The 19159-nt window shown below is 51.3% G+C and overlaps 1 protein-coding gene across 2 annotated transcripts; it reads left to right on the top strand.

Annotated features, from left to right (window-relative positions):
* Positions 1-13343: 13343 nt before the first annotated feature.
* On the top strand, positions 13344-18859 carry DMRTA2 (DMRT like family A2). Of its 2 annotated transcripts, none has more exons than XM_048498708.1 (2): positions 13344-14868; positions 16628-18859. In XM_048498708.1, exons 1-2 carry the CDS (start codon positions 14388-14390, stop codon positions 17755-17757), a joined length of 1611 nt encoding a protein of 536 aa, XP_048354665.1. In that variant the 5' UTR covers positions 13344-14387; the 3' UTR covers positions 17758-18859. The 2 variants fall into 2 exon arrangements, with proteins under 2 accessions (XP_048354665.1, XP_048354666.1); XM_048498709.1 differs by lacking the exon at positions 13344-14868 and adding an exon at positions 16318-16534.
* The last annotated feature ends 300 nt before the right edge of the window (positions 18860-19159 follow it).

The raw sequence follows: 19159 nt of genomic DNA on the forward strand, positions 1-19159 counted from the left end.
TTTAAAAAATGTTTGAAGTTAGGGAGAAGGGGGTAATGTAAAATATCATTTCAAAGGGGTTCCCATCATTAGGCATGGACAAGGGCTCTCCTAACGAGCCTCTCCCAAATGAGGGGAGCACAGCTTTCCCTTGGTTTGCTGCTTCACTTGTCACAGAATTGCCTACCTGTGTCTGTGAGTTGGAAGGCATTACGCAGTTTCTCTTCACATTACAGGATTGGGTTATTTTTATTCCCTTCGTATGTCAGCATACAATCAGCAGGTGTTAAAAATCTACAGTTTTTACATGTAATTCATCATTCACTCTGGTGACAGAACACGAATTAGATCTGGCTTAAACTTCCTGATCTGGCAGTATTACACAGAAAATGCACGTTACGCGTGTAGGCCTATCAGTGTTTCTGGGACAAGCATTTGGGGTTTAAATTGAGTGAGAGGATGCCAGGTCACTCAGCTTTAAAACATATTTACCAAATCTTCGATCCTGTGAACTAATTATAGTATGTGTTTCTGAGTGTGAGGAGAATTCTTTTATCTCATTCTGGAGTAACAACCAACCTCAATTTGAGATCAGGTGGGAAGAAATTTTAGATGGGGTTCTTGGGAGCTGATCACTGGATATGTTCAACAAACCCTTATTTTGAGAATCTGCTGAAGATGAGGGACTTTGGGGAATCGAGATGCCACCATAGAACACAGCAATTCCAGAGATATAAAGTCACAGAATGTGAAGTAGGAAGGAAGGAATATCAAATGCAGAAAAGTAGGACATGGTCACTGAAAAGGCAATTGTGGCAATTTCCACCAAAGATATAATGAATATCTGGAATTTACCATTGCAAAACATGGTGATGGCAGGTAGTATAAGTAGTATTTTGTAATGTATCAAATAAGTGATGAAATGAATATGAAATCATCAGTATGATTTATATACTTTATTGCTTGATTTATTGCAAGATTTATTGCTCGATCTGTATGAAGACTTATTGACAGGGTAATGTACTAAATGTACTGTTTTTTTCTGCTGATGTTCATTTCCCCTGCCACTATGAAAATATGCAGAAACACCACAACTCCATCTTTTCCACATGGGGTAAATTGCAGCTTTGTGCAGTTGCTTCAGATCAGGAAGTAGTCTAACTTCTCTTTTCTTGCCTTGCAGTCCAGGTCCATATATGATCAGTATGTACCTGCTGTCTGAAACAGCAAGAAAAGTATCTGTTTGCATATTCCCAGTTTATGTCCTCCTTGTATGCATGTTACAGGGTGAGCCCAATCGTTGGTTCTTCTTGGACCATCTAGTTTTCAATGTCAGCCTGAGGCAGAGATCCTCCCACTTCGCTATACTAGAGTTTGAAAATAGGCTCCTTGTACATGCAAAGCATGTCTGTATCTTCCTCCTTTACCCCTGCCGCTATCCAAGTCACATGACATTTCTATACCCAGACACTGTTTTGGCACTTCAGATTTTGCCTTGAAGTAAAATGAAAAGTTCTTACAGTGACTATGGGCCCAGCCCCCATTTCAGGTAGAAGACTTGGCTTGATGGGCTTGGTCCTTGAAAGCCATTTCTTTTCATACCCTTACAGAGGCTGCTTGGGATGCATCTGAGGCCTTAGCCAAGTAAAAGGGGGAATCGGAAGGCAATGAAGCCCACAGCCAATTCCCAGCCTTTGCTGTAATACTTTGTACCCAAACTGTTGCTTCTGTTCCACCTTCAAGCGTGGGTAGCTTTGTAGTTCTCCCAAACACACACACTTTATTGTGTTCTCACAGAGCCTTCTCTCCCCTTCCCTCCTCCCCGCACCACCCTATTCACATTACCTCAAAGTGCATTTAAGCATCAATAAGGTGCGAAGGGAAAATTGTCTGTCACTTTAATCCAGGCCTGAGGGGCTGGGAAATAAAGAGAGAGAGAAAAGGAACGGTTCTTTTAGAGCCTAAAAATCCATACAATAGCTGTGGGAATGCTGCTCAGGCCCTTTCCTTGCCCCTGCCTCCCTGGTGATCCCTCAATTAGCACGCGGGTCCTTATTCTATAGGAGCACTTGTCTTTAAAGGTGAACCTGTTTGTTTAAGGGGGATCTTTTCATATTTACTAAGTTTGCCTCCAGAGAAGCCAACAGAACCCAGAATGTCTGAAGAGGGATTTGGGGAGTGCAGTGAGAAGGGCCTCTCTAAGACCTACAGTAGCAGGTGGGGCTTGATAATGGCGGCCCATTAGGGAGGAGGCAGAGAAAAGGCCTCAGGTTTTAAAAGCCTGGTTTCCCAGTAGACAGAATGAAATCACTCTGGGTACAATTCAGAGTGATTATAATCAAGGTGAGTTTTGCTACAGACTTCAGTGATAGATGGATGACACCCTACACACCTGTTGTATTTCAGTCTAAAGGGCATTTTTGTAACGTTGCTGATGAGCTCAGAGCTTACATTTGGAAGGGAGCAGAGTGAGAGACATGGACTGTATAACTGGAGTGGCGGATCCACGAATTTGTCCACTGTGTATTAAGCAGTGCCTGAGTGCTGACACCATTGCTGGAAGCAATCTGTGTACATCTCTTGATTTTGGTGGTGTGATGCAAATAATTTTCCATATTATAAAAGTGTCATCTGGGTTGCTTAACAGTAGTGTAAGAAAAAACCCAAGTAAGTTTAAGTCATTTAAAAAGACATTTTTCCAGTATGAGATACTACCCTGTTTCCCCCAAAATAAGACATCCTCTGAAAATAAGACATAGTAGGTTTTGCTGAAGTGCTAAATATAAGGCCTCCCCCAAAAGTAAGACATAGCAAAGTTTTTGTTTGGAAGCATGCCTGGCAAACAGAACACCAGGAAAATATAAGTCATCCCCTGAAAATAAGATATAGCGCATCTTTGGGGGCAAAAATTAATATAAGACACTGTCTTGTTTTTGGGGAAACACGGTATGAGGTTTATTGGGTCAGAGATAAAGCAAGAAAAACCAATCACTTCCAAACCAGCCATGAAGAGAAGCAGGAATTTTTAAAATGCATTCACCAGTACCCTACAGGCCCATATCTAAACACCCAGACTTCCTTGTATCAGTTCTTGGAGATGCACACAGCGCAAGGAAGGGACTGCATGCTACTGTGGGTCCTTCCAGATTTTCTGGGGTGGGGTGAGGAGCAGGTAGTGATTTAACCAGAGTCTTGCAGTTGAGAAGGGGACATGAGAATGCCCCCTTTTTGGGAAAAGGCCGGGTTGTCCTTCCCAGCAAGAAAGAGGTAAAGCTTAGGAGCTCTGCGGGGGAGAGTGGGATAGGGGAATAGCAACTATTTAAAAAGGGGCTATGGTATTGAAAGTGGCACAAGGGAAGGAAATGTAGGGAGTTCCTGAGTGAGAGTGACAGATGGGGTCATAGTGCTGCTGCGCCTGTTTGGCCGACATGTTCAGGTGTGGAAGAGTCAAGTGGAAAAAGAAAAGGGAAAGGAATTAACTCTCCTATGAGGCCCTAACAGCAGCAACCTTCCCCTCCCTCCGGAATCCCTGTTATCAGGAATCCCCCTGGGGCCTTTTCTGCTACAGCTCTTAATCTCGCCGGGATCCCCCCCCCCACCCCCCGCCCAAGTACATCAAAGCCTTGAGGCGGGGAGGGAGAAGACCCTGCCTGGCAGCCTCAGCAATCAGCAAGGGCTCCGCGTGGTCGGGGCAGGACTTGGTTGGAAGCGCTGCAGCTGGCCCGGCCGGTCGACTGGCCGGCGGGGGGGTGGGGGGGAGGGACGCGGCCTGGCAGCCTCTTTGCCCGAGAACTCGGAGCCGGAGGCGCTGATCTGAGCGGCCTCCCCGCGTGGCCGCGATCTGCCCGCCAGCCCTGCGAGAGGAAGCAGCAGCAGCGCAGGAGTCCGGTGGCTTCCGACCACGGCAGTCCCCCTCTGAGGAGACGAGCTGCTCGGCTGCCGCAGCAGGGCAGGATCCCTGCAGAGAGTGTGGAAGAAAGTGTTTTCAAAAGCGTCTCTCTCTCATTCACACGCACACGCGGCCTTTGCAGGATCGCGGGGGAGTGCGAAGCAGTCTCCCCTCTGGACTGGCTGGAGAGCGGGGGGGGGGGGGAGGGGAAGGGAGGTGAAGCTGCAAGAGACAGTCCGTCGAATGAACACTGTTCCGTCGTCACTTTTAATTAGTCCCTCCGATTTAATTAGCAAAGTTGAAACCTGCAATCAAAAATCAGCTCAGTTTAGCGGGTCTTCAAGGGGCGACGGGGAGGAAAGCCGGGGCGGGGGGAGAGTGGAGCGAGCCAGAGTCAGCCGCCCTCGCCACCTTGCAAAGCCTCTCCCGCGGCGAGCAGCAGGCCCTTGTGCCGGGAGGAAATGTCTCTGCCTTGCTTCGCCTCGCCGCCAAACCTCCTGCGCGGATCCGGAGTCACTCCGGAGCCGTGCCGACAAAAAAAGAGAGCTGACTCGCCTCTGGAGCCGGACTCCGAGAAGGCCTCCCCCGACGTCTGGGCAAAGCAGCCACTGCTGGCCGGCTGGCCCACGGAAAGCGCACTCGGGCTTGCTTGATCCTGGCCCAGGGGAGTTGAAGTCGCCCCCTCTCCCACCCCCGCGTAGTTAATCGCGATCGCGCTACCTCTGATGGAGGCGCCTATTTCCGCTGTACGATCTGGAGCCGCTCGTTTTCGGAAGGGGCGTCCCAAGAACTGTCAAACAGAAGCTTCACAGAAAGAAGGCGAACGAACACAGTGAGAAACACCATCCTCACCTTGGGGGGGGGGGGGGAGGTGGGGGACTTGGATTCACTTCGGGGGAAAAAAACCTCCCCGAAGGGGCTAGAGAAGAACACCTGATGGAAGAGGGGGCCGGAATCAGCCCGGGGTGGGGTGGGGGTGGGGGTGGGGGTGGGGGGTTGTATTACATAACATCTCTAAAGAATCTGGGTTCGGGGATTTTGGATGACATCAAGCTGCCCGGGGTTGTGGAAACCCCAGTCGTTGCGAAGAGATCAGAAAAGACCTTTCCCAACTGGTCATCAAAATGACAATTGAGATGAGATGTCACCAACAGGTGAGCGGTGGCAGAAGCTTCCACCAAACAGGCTGAGGGATCCGCCGAATGGTCTGAACTGCTGTCAATTTCCAAGAACAAAATAATCTTGAGATGGCGGCCGGTGGTTCAGTGATCTCCGCCGGCCCCCGCCCCCGCCCCCTTGTCGTGAGAAGAAGGTGACAAACGAAAACCCCATGCTGGGACTTAGGAAGACGAGAAGGACTGATAAGGAAACGTGCGGCCAGGCACAGTGGTTGAGGGGGCAGACAGGACCAGGGTCAACCCCGCCCCCGCCTTGGCAGCTGGCCGGCTGACCTTGGGCCAGTCCCACACTCTCAGCCGTCAGTTCTAACCCTGGGCCTGACTACTATGTGGAGGGGAGACCTTCAGGGAGCACCAGGGCCCTGCGGTGGAGGCAGGCAATGGCAAACCACTTCCCTGCCTCTCTTGCCTTGAACCCCCTACAGGTCGTCATAAATCAGACCGCACGCAGAAATCAGTCAGTCACCCAACCCAACCAATAGGCGGCCAGGCTTAATTTGCAACAGGTCGTGCCGAGGTGCTCCTGCTGCCCCCGTCTCCAGAGGAGCGGAGCTGACCAGGGCTTGGAGGCGGAGCACCTCTGAGGAAAAAGGGGAGAAGCTGCAACACAGCCAGCCAGGAGGGGAGGAATGACGTCGACTTTGGCCAATCCCTTTTGGCTGCCGAAAGAAGAGTGGCTTCCCTCTGGCTCAGAGAGGCCTTGTGGGGGACGGGGGGAGCAATTCACAAAGGATGGGTTTCCGCCCTGGTACTGGCCCGATCAGATCAACCGGGCCTCTGAGGAGCCCACAGTGGGTCTACATTTTTCCAGCAGCATTTGATTGGGCGCAGTCCGCGGAAATCTGCTGCGCGGCTGGAGGGGCTGGCCTGCGGGGTCTCTCCTGTTTAAATGGACCTGGAGCGGGCTGCTTCCACCCCCCACCCCCCACAATCCCTTTGGAGTCCAGAAGACTTTAATGTCGGAATGTCCTCTAAGCCTAAACGGGCCAATGGAACCTCCTCAGGCAGGTGCCTGTTTTCTGACCAAGGACGACGGGGCAAAAGGCCCCGACCGGGAGGGAGGGAGGAGAATTCCCCCGTCCCCCCCTTCCCCGCTTTACCAAAATACTCAAGGACCCTCCCCCCCACCAACAATAAAAGGGTTTGAGTGAGTTTGACAGTTCTCCTGCCAGGGAGACTTTTCTCTGAGGGTGGCTTTGGGGATCGTGAAGCCCTGAAGCAAAGGAAGGACATCATCCCCAAACTGCCGCTCCTTCCGCACACGCAAAATAATGCGTTTCCAAACCACTTTCACAACTGTTTGAAAGTGGATTTTGCTATTCCGCACAGCTTCAAAGAGCACTGAAAGCAGTTTGAAAGTGCATTATTCTGCATGTGCAGAATGAGCCTGCGTTTTATGGAAGCCCCCCCCCCCCACACTTATCACTCCCAGCAAAGATATGACTCGAAGTCAGTGCAGCGTCGCACTAGGATCTGAACGCACTGGGCTCATTAGATCTGCCATGAAAGCGTGCCTGCCGGGTGATGTCTGGCCGGTCACGCCCACTCAAGCCTACCTCATAGGATTGTTGTGAGGTAAAAAGGAGAAGAGCTGCTTTGGCCAGAAAGGGGATAAAAATGAAGCATGTTAAGCGAGTAAATAGCAATGGAAGGTCGACTTCAATATTCAGGGCCCCTTGGGAAGTTGTTAGAAGAGAGGAAGTCTATGCCATTTACTTGGATGTAACTTTTAATTCCAGCTATTAAACACGTTGTGGTGTAATCTTTTGAGGATGAAATGCCAACTAAAAACGCACTGCAGCTATTTCTGCCTGTATCCATTTCCCTGAATCGGGGCTTGCTTCGGTATAGCCATCCACTCGCGTCCGTGGAGGCTTCAGGCACGGCAGGAAGTGAGCTCCGATTCAGGAGGAGGAGGTGGTGTGCGGAAAGGAGCCGCGTGAATCTTCAAAGCAACACGGGGCTCCTGTTGAATTTCGCTGCAACAGACTAAGGAGGCCACTTCGCGGGAACGCATCCACATTCTATCAGAAGCGGTTTTCTTTACGGCATCTAGCAAAGAACAAATCCGTTTTTAGACTCGAGTGGCCACTGGACAGGCTCACAACCGACTGGTTGTGGTCGAAAAGGAAAGCATGAAGATCTGGCGGGCGGAAAGGGGAGCGGGCCCTGACCCATCTTCACGCATGGGCCTGCCACGTGCTCACATCTAAGCGCCGGGAAACCAGGCAAACTTGCGCCCTCCTGCGATTGGGGCTGCGGGGGAGTGGGAGTCCCACTACACAGGCTGCACAGAACCTAAAAATAAAATTAGCAGTGTTTCCATTCTTGTCTAGGTTAGATTAACTGAACCTCGAGGTAACAAGCGTTTGCAGTTTAAAAAAAACATTTTTTTTGTTGAGGAGAAAGTGGCGAAGGAGGGGGATAGGATAATTTTCATTCTTGTAATATTGGTTTGGGGATAATTACTTTTAATGTCAAAAAGATTTAGTTTAATATCATCTCTATTAGGCTGCTGGGCGGATAATTAAAAGTGAAGCTGATAGCAGGAGGGAAAACAGATGGGATTTGCTTACTTTGATTCAGTAGGTAAATAATGAAAAAGTCAGTGGCAAAACCCCCTCGAACAATTGAAACCTTAAAGATCACTAACATTATTGCAAGCACTTGTGAAGTGCCTCCTGGCTGAGAAGCCGGATAAATATACACTGAACGAAAACTATATTTCTGGGGGAAACTCCCCCACCCCTGTAGAAGACATGCCCCGTCCCCCGCCCCCACTTTTAAACTGTAGAAATAATCTTTTAATTAAGATTTTGTTCGTGCAAATAAGAGCTTGATTCCACCATCGGAAACTCTGGCCAAAATACTAATTGGCACTTTTGAAATAATTTGAATAAATAATGAATCCTTTTAAAAACTCTTATTTATACCACAGATGCAAGCTCTTTCTTTCTTTTTTAGAGGAGGAGAATTTGAAAAGGTTGATCAGAAAATTGGATCGCATCAGAGTTTCAGGGGTTCCTAAAATGCACGGATGGCGATGGCGTCGTCACTGGCCTAATCGAACACTAGTCCGGGTTCTGCACCTGAGCTTTGCCTGACGCTTCCCCGAAAGGCCAAGTGGGAGGCAAGAAGCAGAACTTCAGTCGAAATACATACGGTCGGAGTAGTGGGACTCCACAGTTGGGAGAGCGGAGAAACGAATGCATCAGATTAATTACCGTCAATAACCACAAATACCTGCACTCTCGAACTTTCCTGAAACATTTCTGTGCGCGACAATTCTGTACACGAGCTCAGAAGCCTTGGGACAGTGGGTGGAAATAGAATTGGTGCTGATAAATAATAGCCATTCAGTATTGTTATTATTATTATTTATTGCTAACTGTTGTTACTATTAGCGGCGTCCATTTCCAGTTGTCGTGAGTTAATAAGTCTTCTTTCAGACTCCAAAATGGGAGTTGGGTCATACTTTTGAAAGCGTATTAAAGCGGGGCAATCTGCCCGTCTTTTCGCTCATCTAGAGAGACCCAGAAAGGTCTGCTTCCTTCTCTCTCTCTCCCCCCCCCTTGCCCCCGTTTTGCCGCCACGGTGGATTTCTTGCCCCTTCCTGACTCAGACGGAGGAGCCTAGCCGTCGCCCGGGGGGTGGGGGGAGAGATGCAGCCTGGATCGACCGGGGGCGCTCCGGCACTTCTTGTGCTAAATCCCAGGCGCTGCAAAACCCTCAGGCGAAACTTGGGGCCGGTTCTGTTTCTTTGCGGGGGAGCCGAGCGCTCCGCACGCTCAGGGCGACCGGAAAGTGAGACGGGTTGCGCTCCGCTCAGCTACCGTTTCTTCTGCTAAGGCGGCCAGGTAGCGGAGCTGGCCGACAGTGTGTGCCCGAGCTCGAAGGAAACAAAAGGGATCCGACGAAGAAGACCCAAAATAGGAATAACCGGTCCCTTTGGATGGGGAGAGCTGACCTTGCACTACAGCTCCCCTCCGCTCTCTGTTGCTTTTGTGGGGCATCCTGAAAACCTCCAACGTGTCAGGCAAAGAAGAAAAGAGAAGAGAACCCCGACCGCAAATGCATCCGTCCAACAAGGAGACGTCTTGGTCGGGATGCAGCCAAAACATTTCTCTGCCAGTCTTAAACTTTCGGGCTGCAGATTTTAGGACTGCGCTAGAAATTCGATCGGGCGTCGAAAAACGAATCTGATTAGCAATTGAGTAAGGTGGAAGGAGGCGCACGAAAGCGTAAACATGAAAGACAACCCTGCAGTATAATGAAATCCACAAACCACTTAAACCGGACTGAACGTGTTACTACAGGTCGTCTGCAAACGCTCCGTATTAAGCGGTGCGTGACTCCTAATTTGGTGGAAGTAATCACAGGTAATTTACTGCCAACTAAATCTGTATTTTGGTTCGGGGTATGACTCGCCAAGACAAGGGATAGAAAACTCCTCGCTGGAGCAACGGCAAGTTTGCATTCGTTGAAAAGTGCCAATTATTCGTTCCCTTTGTGTGGGGAGAAACCGCTGGTTTGTATGAAAACCTTGACAGTGTCTCCCCGATCTTGGTGCACCGGGAGAAGGAAGGGGGAGGTGGAGGCGCTTTCCTATCAAAGGGAGGGAAAGAGTCCCCCCCGCCCCCGCCGCCGTGGTTTTTGCTCCACCCCAATATCAGCTAGGGCGCAGACAGCGGGCTTTTAGGTTCCCTTAAACAACAACAATCACAGTTAGTTATCATAAACAGCGGATGTGTTATCACAGCTGGAGAAACAGCCCGGTCCAAAACACTGCAGGCGGAGGCAGAGGCGGAAGGGGGGGGGGGTTGCTTTCTTAGCAGCGCGCTTCCCGGCTATCGACGGGATGCCCGCGAAGGGGGTGGGAAGAGAGCGGCTCCTCTCTCTGCCCAGGAACGGGCGCCCGCCCGGCAGCCCCCCGCTCGTGCCTAAGCCAAGGCCGGCCGCTGGCAGGGCCAGGCGCGCCAGGGAGGGCACCGAGGGCGGCTGAAGGCGACCCCCCTGAGGGGCGCTTTTCTGCTCCGCTTCGGGGCTCGAGCCTGCCCTTCCAGATGGCGGATCCCGCCCCCCCCCCCCCCGCTCGGGCTTCAGTCAGGCGGCTACTGGGGAAGCAGGGCGGAGAGGGGAGAGCACCGGCGGCGGCCTGCTTTCACGGAAAGGCGCTGCGCATTGCCAGAGAACACCCCGGCCTTCTGCTCATTCTTAATAGCGCATCTTTGAAATACGCAGGCTTTCCCCTAGAAGCTACACATCACTTTAAGGCAAGAATCTTTCTTTCGCAACAAGCAATGCACAATAAATATCAACAACAATGGAATCTGTAGAGTTGGAAAATGAAAACATTTCTACAAAACGTACACTCTACCCTATAACATACCTATACTAAAACCCACTTTCAATTTTATTCATTCTTACTTCCTAAAGTTTGATTGGCTGAAGCCTCAATTGGAGCGTATGAAAGTTTCAGTATTTGTCTATATAGATCCATACGTGACCAAGTTCACACACACACGCGATCCTCAGACCTGACCTTTGGGTTTAAAGAGACCTCAATATTAACCTTTCCAGCTGTTCGCAGTAGCTCCCGCAGAACGACACCGTTAGAAACCAACACTTTCTTAGAAACTAACTCGATTTAAAGAAGTGAGACTTACTTCCAAACAAACATACTTAAGACTGGAGTACTCCAAATGTATTTCTTCACATGATGTCATGGGTGTATCAACACCACCTCACTATCAATGACGATTTTGCTAATGATTTAGTGGAGACATTCCCTTACACACCTAATTTTTATCTCATAATAAATAAGGCTTACGTTACTGTAAATATTGATGAGATACTGCTTTAATTTATGTCCTATAAATTTCCTATATTACATGCAGATGACATGTGGCTTTGTGCAAATGGTACATTTTAGTTTAGCTATTGTTGATCCAGGTATTTTCCTTTATATCATTATTAATGGATCTTCAGAAGGAAGAGATGTAATAAAAGCAGTCTGAAGCATATCATATATATAGTTCACTTTTAATAATTACAATCTCTACAAAAATACATTTCAGTACCGGTACTGCATGAGGTAGATACATAAGTATTGTTCTGTGTTCGTAATTGCCTTTTAGATATAGGCTCCAGGGGGGAAATTTGCAGAGAAATTGAATATTTCAAAGGGATACTTCTGTTGCAGATGACAATACTGTTTCTTACAAGTATCACAACGTAGTCCTGAAATCTCCACTGAGTAGACCTGCATCGAATGGCACTGAGAAAAGGAGGTCTCGGAAAACCACTTCGAAGGGAAGGCTAGCGGATTATTGTACATCCCACAGCTATTGGGAGACGAGGGGTCTCTGGGTACCAGGATGTCGCTTTTCTCCCTAGCAAGAACTGTCTGTGTCTATAAACAAAGCATGTAAGTGGAGAAGCGAACTCCGGGCCGCCAGTGTCAAACTAAAGGGGGGGGGGGGAGATGGAAGAGAAAGGGCAGGCAGCCCCCAGTTTGGAGGCGCCCAGGGGCTTCTGGCAGGTACATACCAGAAAGCAGTCTAAAATGCAGGAAAAATAGCATGTGCGTGTGCGGCTGGGGGGTGGGGGGTGGGGAGGGAACACCTCCTCACTTTGCCAGAGGCAGAGAGAAAGCAGCGCCAGCCCGAGAGGGTATCTCCTCCCCCCCCCCCCAATTTGATCCAGTGAAGTAAATCCATGATCTTGCCCTAAGGCAAAGAATCTCCCTCGCCGCAAAGAAGGGCAGCTGCAAGGAGGAAACTTTCCGAGGGGAGAGGAGTCTTAAACCAGATGCGGTTTTTTAAAATCTCCCTGGATTTTAAAGAGAGGGGTTCCTGTGGTGAAGATTTTTGTCATCGAAATTATTTTTCAGCACATCCCGGAGAACAGGTTTATTGATACAATGATAATAAAAGTATGTGGGCCTGATTTCAGTTCTTCAGAGGGGGTGAAATAAACACCTCGCCATTAGATTTGGAATTTTCTGTTGCTATCCTGCACCCTGAATGAGGAAAGGGCGAGAAACGAAATGTTGGCACAATGTCCCCGTCTCCCCCGTCATCAGTTGACTCTTCCCGCTTTCAGTTGGGAGCAAAAAGGGATGAAAACAATCTCTCCAAAGCCCACGATATGCGCCCGCTGACCTTCTCGAACTCCCTGCAACATTTTTAAATTGAAGTCCCCCCCCCCTCCTCTTTTGCCTGTTTTCGTGGGTGCCACTCACTGGGGAAAACATGAAAACAGCAGAAGAAAAATAAAAAAAGAGCAATCCGCTTAATGAAACAAATTGCTACTAATAATTCCAAAACTTCCGTTGGGATCTAGAGAGACTATTCTGCCTAGCCCCTTGTAGTCTGAGCATATCAATTTACACGCCTTGCGTTCGCAGCAACTTATTTCCTAGTAAGTATCTTTGAATAGTAATTTATTACCTCTTCCAAACCAGCAGGTCCCAAGGAGTGTGACGTCAGCCAGAGTAACTTAGGTAAGCGGTAACCGAAAACAACACAGTACAGAAAACGGAGATGAATCTAGCGAAAGCGACTTTCATTGCTCACGGATCGATTCCCCGTTTTAATTGTTCCAGTGGAAACTCAGAAGCAGTCTTGATGGATTTTAGTTAAACAAACAACTGCTAATTAAATATGATGGAGAGAATATATGTTAACTTTTGCCTCCTCTTGTTTTTCGACTATAACAAACAAAAATCGTACCTCTCAGATACCACCTCTCGCAACAACCGTTGGGAAGGCAATTTGAACCTGCAGATGTAGAACAAGTAAGAGAAAACAAATGTTAGTTTCTAAAATAAACGCGCCAGGAGGACTATCCGTTGATTTTTCGCTTTTCCACAATATTCTCTCCCCTCCCCTCTCCCCCACCTTGGCAAATGACACCCGTGAAACCCTGAAGTGTAAACCGCTCGTCCAATTGACAAAGCAACTACTGTTTTAAGTGGTTATAACTAGCTACCAGTCAACGAGTTATTCGAGACATTTTCACACACACACACGGCAACCCACTCACACACCCCAACACAGAGAAATGGAAACTATTTGTCGGAGTCCCCCCCCCCCCAATGCAACCCCCCTGGAGACCCCTCTAGCCCCCCTTCTTTTCTTAAAACAGTTTATTTAAAAGAAGCTTCGGGTGGACACTGTAGATAACCGAGCGGCCAATCAGAGAGGCTCTTTCCTCCCCTGGCCAATAGCAGGCGCCACATTGTTGTCAAATGTTGTCTAATGGCAACGTAAGGCGCAACAATAGAGCCGGCGCTGGCGGGCGGCGCAGATTCCTCTGTCTTGGCAACTCTCGCCCTTTTTAGTATCACACATGCAAAGTTGGGGCTGAGGGACGGGGGGATCGCGCAGGGCTCCGCGGCCGGCGAAAGAGCGCCTGGGTCGTCGGGGTTCCCCCCTTCTGTCGGAAGGGAGCGGCAGAGCAGCGGAGGAGGGATGGCCGGGGGAGGCTGAGAGGCGCTGGCTGGGGCGTGTCAGGGAAGTGGCAAGTGGTGGCCCGCAGGACCACGGGGGCGGCGGGGCACCCGAATTTGTTGGGTCTTCCTCTGCCGGGGGCCGCTGCTCCGTGCGATCTGGTGGTCGCTCCAGGCGGGACAGGGTTCGGTCCCCTTGGCAGGCGCCTGGGGAACAGCTGGGGTTTGCCTCAAGTCGCCGCCGGTAGTTGGAGGGCAAGCGGCTCTGGTCTGGTGCTTTTTGCGGCGTGGTGGCGAATTCTGTCTCCTAGGCAGAGTCACTCGTGACTTGTGGGTCGAAAAGGAACCGTCAGGAAGAGAACTGGGGGACGAGGTCCACTGGCGTTTTGTGGAGCCGACCCGAAGAGATGAGATGGGCCGGGTTTCCTTTCAAGGCTCCGGGGCTTTTACAGACTCGGAAGTGAGGTAGTGACGAAGACCCTGTTTCTTCCACCGGAGGGCTGAAGTTTCTTCTCTGGGCATTAAGAAAGTGAAGTCAAAAGAACTCGGGTTTTGAAAAGTCACTCATCCTCCCCTTCGCCTAGATTTGGTAAAACCAGGCGTGGCGAGGGAAGGGCGGAGGCGCTCGGGGCAAGGGAAGCTAGAAAAGTTTGAGACGCTACCTTAGGAAAAGGACTTTACGGCTTACAGTCGCTGTCGGAGTTCAGGGGACTTATTTTTTAGGCTGTGTGGAGCCAGGGCAGAGATTTAGACAGCAACACCCTGTTTGTTTGTTTGTTTGTTTGTTTGTTTGGGGTGGGAGTCAGGGAGGAGGAGACCTTTGCCGGGCCGCTCTGGAGTTTGCGGGGGGTCCCCGGCCGGCCTCCTGGCGCTGCGCTTCCCGGCGGGGATGGAGCTGAGGTCCGAGCTGCCCGGCGTGCCCTCCTCGGCGCCGGCCTCGGTGCCGCCCAGCTCGGTGGCCGCAGCAGTGGCCGCGGCGAGCCTGCCGGTGAGCGTGGCGGGGAGCCTGCTGCGGGGGCCGCCGCTGCTGCTGCGGGCGGCCGAGAAGTACCCGCGCACGCCCAAGTGCGCCCGCTGCCGCAACCACGGCGTGGTGTCTGCGCTGAAGGGCCACAAGCGCTACTGCCGCTGGAAGGACTGCCTGTGCGCCAAGTGCACCCTCATCGCCGAGCGGCAGCGCGTCATGGCCGCCCAGGTGGCGCTGCGCCGGCAGCAGGCCCAGGAGGAGAACGAGGCCCGCGAGCTGCAGCTGCTCTACGGCACCGCCGAGGGCCTGGCCCTGGCCGCCGCCAACGGCATCATCCCGCCCCGGCCCGCCTACGAGGTCTTCGGCTCGGTGTGCTCCGCGGACGGAGGCGCGGCGGGCTCAGGTGAGGCCCTCCTCGGATCACGTCCCCCCCCCCCCGCCCTGCCCTGCCCTGCCCTGCCCTGCCCTTGACTGCAGGCCGCAGAGTGACTCTCGGGGGGCACTGCTCCAGCCCTCCCACCTGCAGGAATGGGGCACACAGATAGGCAAGAATGGCCGAGGCGGCGAGTGAGCCCCATACTGCTCAGAGGGGATTCTACTCCACAGGAAACGGCATTGGGATCGCGCGTTTAACATCGCGCGGATATTCTTGCCTCACATGCTCTGAGTTGCACCCGTTGATTTGAAGGGAAATGGAGCTTCCTTCCAGGTGAACGCACAGGATGGCAGGCTGAGGCTAATCTCACCCTGTGGCATCTGACCCTCCTGCTAGCCAACCACTATCAATCTCTCCAGCCTCTTCTCAAGAGACTTTCCCCACTTCCTCCATGCATTATGCCCGTCCATCCTCAGTTAGGCTATCTCCCAACGGGGTCAACATGTCTGATCCAGCAACTTCCAATTTATTTGACAACAGTCTCACTGATTTCAAAGGGCCGCATTCTCCCAGTGCCGTTTGGATCGGGGATTGGGCTGCTTTAGGTGCTGTCCTCTGAAAGCCAGTCCTATATTTTGATCACAGAGACATCAGCCAGTCATGTTTTTTAGATCTTTCATCTGTAAACTTCCCTTCCTGTATTTATTCCTGGTACACATGCATTTATTCCCCACTACATTCCAAATGCACATTTTCTTCCTTCCTTCCTTCCTTCTTCATCATCTATGAGATATGTCAGATTTTAGTGCTTAGTGCCTCATGGGACTGGGTTTAAACTTCCCTTGCGAGTAAATAGTTGTAGTTTGGAGGACTTTCCCATTGCAGTCCTGGATCTGTTTACTTAGGTCCCTCCTCATTTCCAGGTAAGTGCTTCAGAAAAAAAGGGAGATCTGGAGTCAGCAAAGGCCCCTTCTGCACATGCAGAATAATGCACGTTCAATCCATGTTCAATGCACTTTGCAGCTGTGCGGAATAGCAAAATCCACATGCAAACAATTGTGAAAGTGGATTGAAAGTGCACTATTCTGCATGTGCGGAAGGGGCCAGAATCTTACTAGGAACTCAAGTCTTAACTTCTGGGGGTCAATCTCAGCCACAGCCTTGGTCAGAGATGTAGATGCGAGAGAACACCGCCATCTACCGACTGGGCCTTGCCTCGAGAAAGGTGGTGGAAGGGTGCAGGTTAAACTGGCTCCCAGAAAGGGGAAGGTACCAGGCTGGCCACCGAAATGATGGTGGCTCAGCTTGAAGGAGAAAGGGAGATGAAGAAAGACTGGAAAGTGAGATGGGGGCAGCAGGTTCCTTAAATTTTACTGACTAGATGCTTTAACAGTGCCCTCCAAAGCACAGTTTCTTGAGGGTAAGTCCATTGTGCAGACCTTCTCAGCACTGCTCTCTAAGCGACCTAAAGAAAGATGGGCAGGCATGTTAGTCAGTGGCGCACACTTTGTCAGTCTTTCAGGTGGCCCTGATGGATCCCTGGTTTATCAGGAAAAGTGCTGCACACGCGAGGCTGCTGAAGTGCCTCGTGGGGCGCAGGGAGACTCGTTTGGGTCCGGCGTTCCTGAGAGCCGACTGAAAAGTTCTCCACCGGAGCGCCACCGCACTTCCACCGAGGCGGAGATCTTTCCAGGTGCTCCTCCTGTCCCGGTTGGCAGCGGCGGGCCCCGGTGAGCTGACGCTGGTGGGGCTCACCGGTCTCTCTCTCTCTCTCTCTCCCCGCCAGAGGCCAAGCTGCAGAAATTCGACCTGTTCCCGAAGACGCTCCTGCCCAACCGGGCCGTCACTCCAAGCCAGCAGGTCAAGTGCTTGTCGCCGGACGGGGCGGACGGCAGGCCGGGCCCCTCATCGCCGGAGCCCCCCAGTCACGGCTGCGCCTCGGGCTCGGAGAACGGGGACGGCGGCGAGTCTTCGCTCGGCTCGCCCGCCTCGAAGGGCGCCAAGGACGGCGGCGGGGGCGAGGAGGAGAGCGCGGGCTCCATCAGCCCCCTGGGCTCGGATTCGGGCTGCTCCGAGGCCGAGCGGGAAGAGAGCGGCGCACCGTCGCCCGGCCTGGCCGCAGCCGTGGTGGCGGCCGGGGGCAGCAGGGGGCAGCGGACGCCGCTGGACATCCTGACACGTGTCTTCCCCGCGCATAAGCGCAGCGTGCTGGAGCTGGTGCTGGCCGGCTGCGGCGGGGATGTGGTGCAGGCCATCGAGCAAGTCCTCAACAACCACCACCACCACCACCTGCAGCAGCAGCAGCAGCAGCAGCAGCGAGCATCGGGCGTCGGCGTCGGCACCGCCGGCCAGGCTCTGGCGGCCGCCTCGGGACTGGCCTCGGCCGCCGGGGCAGACAAGGCGGGCGACGAGAGCTGGGCGCGAGCGGCCGGGGACGCGCCAGGGACGCTGGGCGGCCTGCAGCCTTCGCCCGCCGGCGCCGCCGCGCACCACCGCCCCCTGCTGGCAGGCGCCATGACGCCCGCTATCGGTGCGCTCGGCAGCCGCTCGGCCTTCTCGCCGCTGCAGCCCAACGCCACGCACTTCGGGGCGGCGGCGGCGGCCGAGGCCAGCGCTTACCCGCTGGGCACCCACCTCGGCCTGAGCCCGCTCCGCCTGGCCTACTCGGCGGCGGCGGCGGCGCACAGCCGCGGTTTGGCCTTCATGACGCCTTATTCCACCGCCGGGCTCATGCCCACGCTGGGCTTCCGGCCGCCCGTGGAGTACGCCTTCAGCGACCTCATGCGGGACAGGTCTGCGGCCGCCGCTGCAGCAGCTGCCGCCGCCGCCGCCGCCGCCGCAGGCGCTCACAAAGAGCAGGCCTACCCCAACGGGATCTACGGGCCTCTGGTTAACAGCGCCCCGGAGAAGCAGTAGACCCGCGCCCCGCCGCCCGCTAGGCAGATTCACACGCACGCACACACACACTTATACATGTACATATCTAGCCGGCTGTATATACGGAGAAAATGACTTTCTTTCCATCTTGGCAACCGGGACCTCCTGGGCGCTGCTTTTTGACTAGCCACCGACCAAGAATTGTTTGTCGCAGGATCGCAGCAGATAGTAAATCCAATTGACGCGCCTACGCTAAACGCGTCACTTGCAAATAAGTCCATAACTGCAAATCAGTAATGTCACTTCCCTTCCTTTCGGACGCGAGAGGAACTTTCGCTTTCGTTTCACATTGTAACTTTAAAAAAGCTAGCCATTTAATGGACGTTTAGCGAGCGGGTGGTGATTTTACAAAAGATGAGAGCTCGTGTCAAGAGCGCACATGTTTTCTAACACTCCGCAACCTCTGCCTGGAGCACTTCCGTTCAAGCTTTTCCCTACCTTGCTAAGATTTCATTTCAACTCGTGGGTTGGAACGAACAGTAGACAAATACGAGACGGCTTGATAAACCTCTAGGTGACTAAAATATCTTTTTTCTTGATAGGAAGGTAAAGGGTCACTTTCATTGTTAAAATTGTCAATCATTTTTGAAAATATGCCCATAAGCATGGATATTTCTCTTTGTACGTTGTGAGATTTTATATATATATGTACACACTCATACATATATATGTATACAAGGAAATGTATAGTATAATGTTATAAAATGGAAATCTAAGTTATTAATGTAATTTGTAGGTGAATTTAGTATTAACGGTAAACTAACAGGTTAGTCAGTTTTCAGTTTAAAACGTTCCAAGTATAGAAATTAAATATATTGTAAATGATTTTAACACTTTTTATTCTCCCATTGGGGAAAAAGACTATTTGTAAATAAGGATGAACAGTAGATATATTTGTACTTGTCCTTTGGACTTAGTTCAAAACCTTCTCTTTACACTGTTTTAATGAGTGATCTGCAAGAAACAAAATGCTGTCTGGCTTCAGTGTAGCAAATTTCTTACTGTTTCATACAGTTGCTGTCATTTTCTCCTATGTTCCATTTCATAGAAATCCTAGAAATAAATGTTATTTTGTATTAAAGCTGTCTTATCAATATTTTTTGCTGCTTTCATTTGGTGGTGCATTGGCATGGCTTGTAAAGGTACAGCAAGCATTTGCTACACCTTCACACTGACAATTTGTTCAATTTTCGTTCTAAGATTAGGCTACATCCTAGTAATGCTACTAATCTAATTGTGTGTTGGGATTTCCCATACTCCTCTGGAAATATTAATTAGAACGGAAGTCATGTTTGAAGCACAGGTCTTTGGAATTCCATAAATAATATCACACATACACAAACTAGTAGTTTAAATAAACAAATATTTTCAGGACCACAAA

Source organism: Sphaerodactylus townsendi, linkage group LG05 (genome assembly GCF_021028975.2).
Source record: "Sphaerodactylus townsendi isolate TG3544 linkage group LG05, MPM_Stown_v2.3, whole genome shotgun sequence".
NCBI lineage: Eukaryota > Metazoa > Chordata > Lepidosauria > Squamata > Sphaerodactylidae > Sphaerodactylus > Sphaerodactylus townsendi.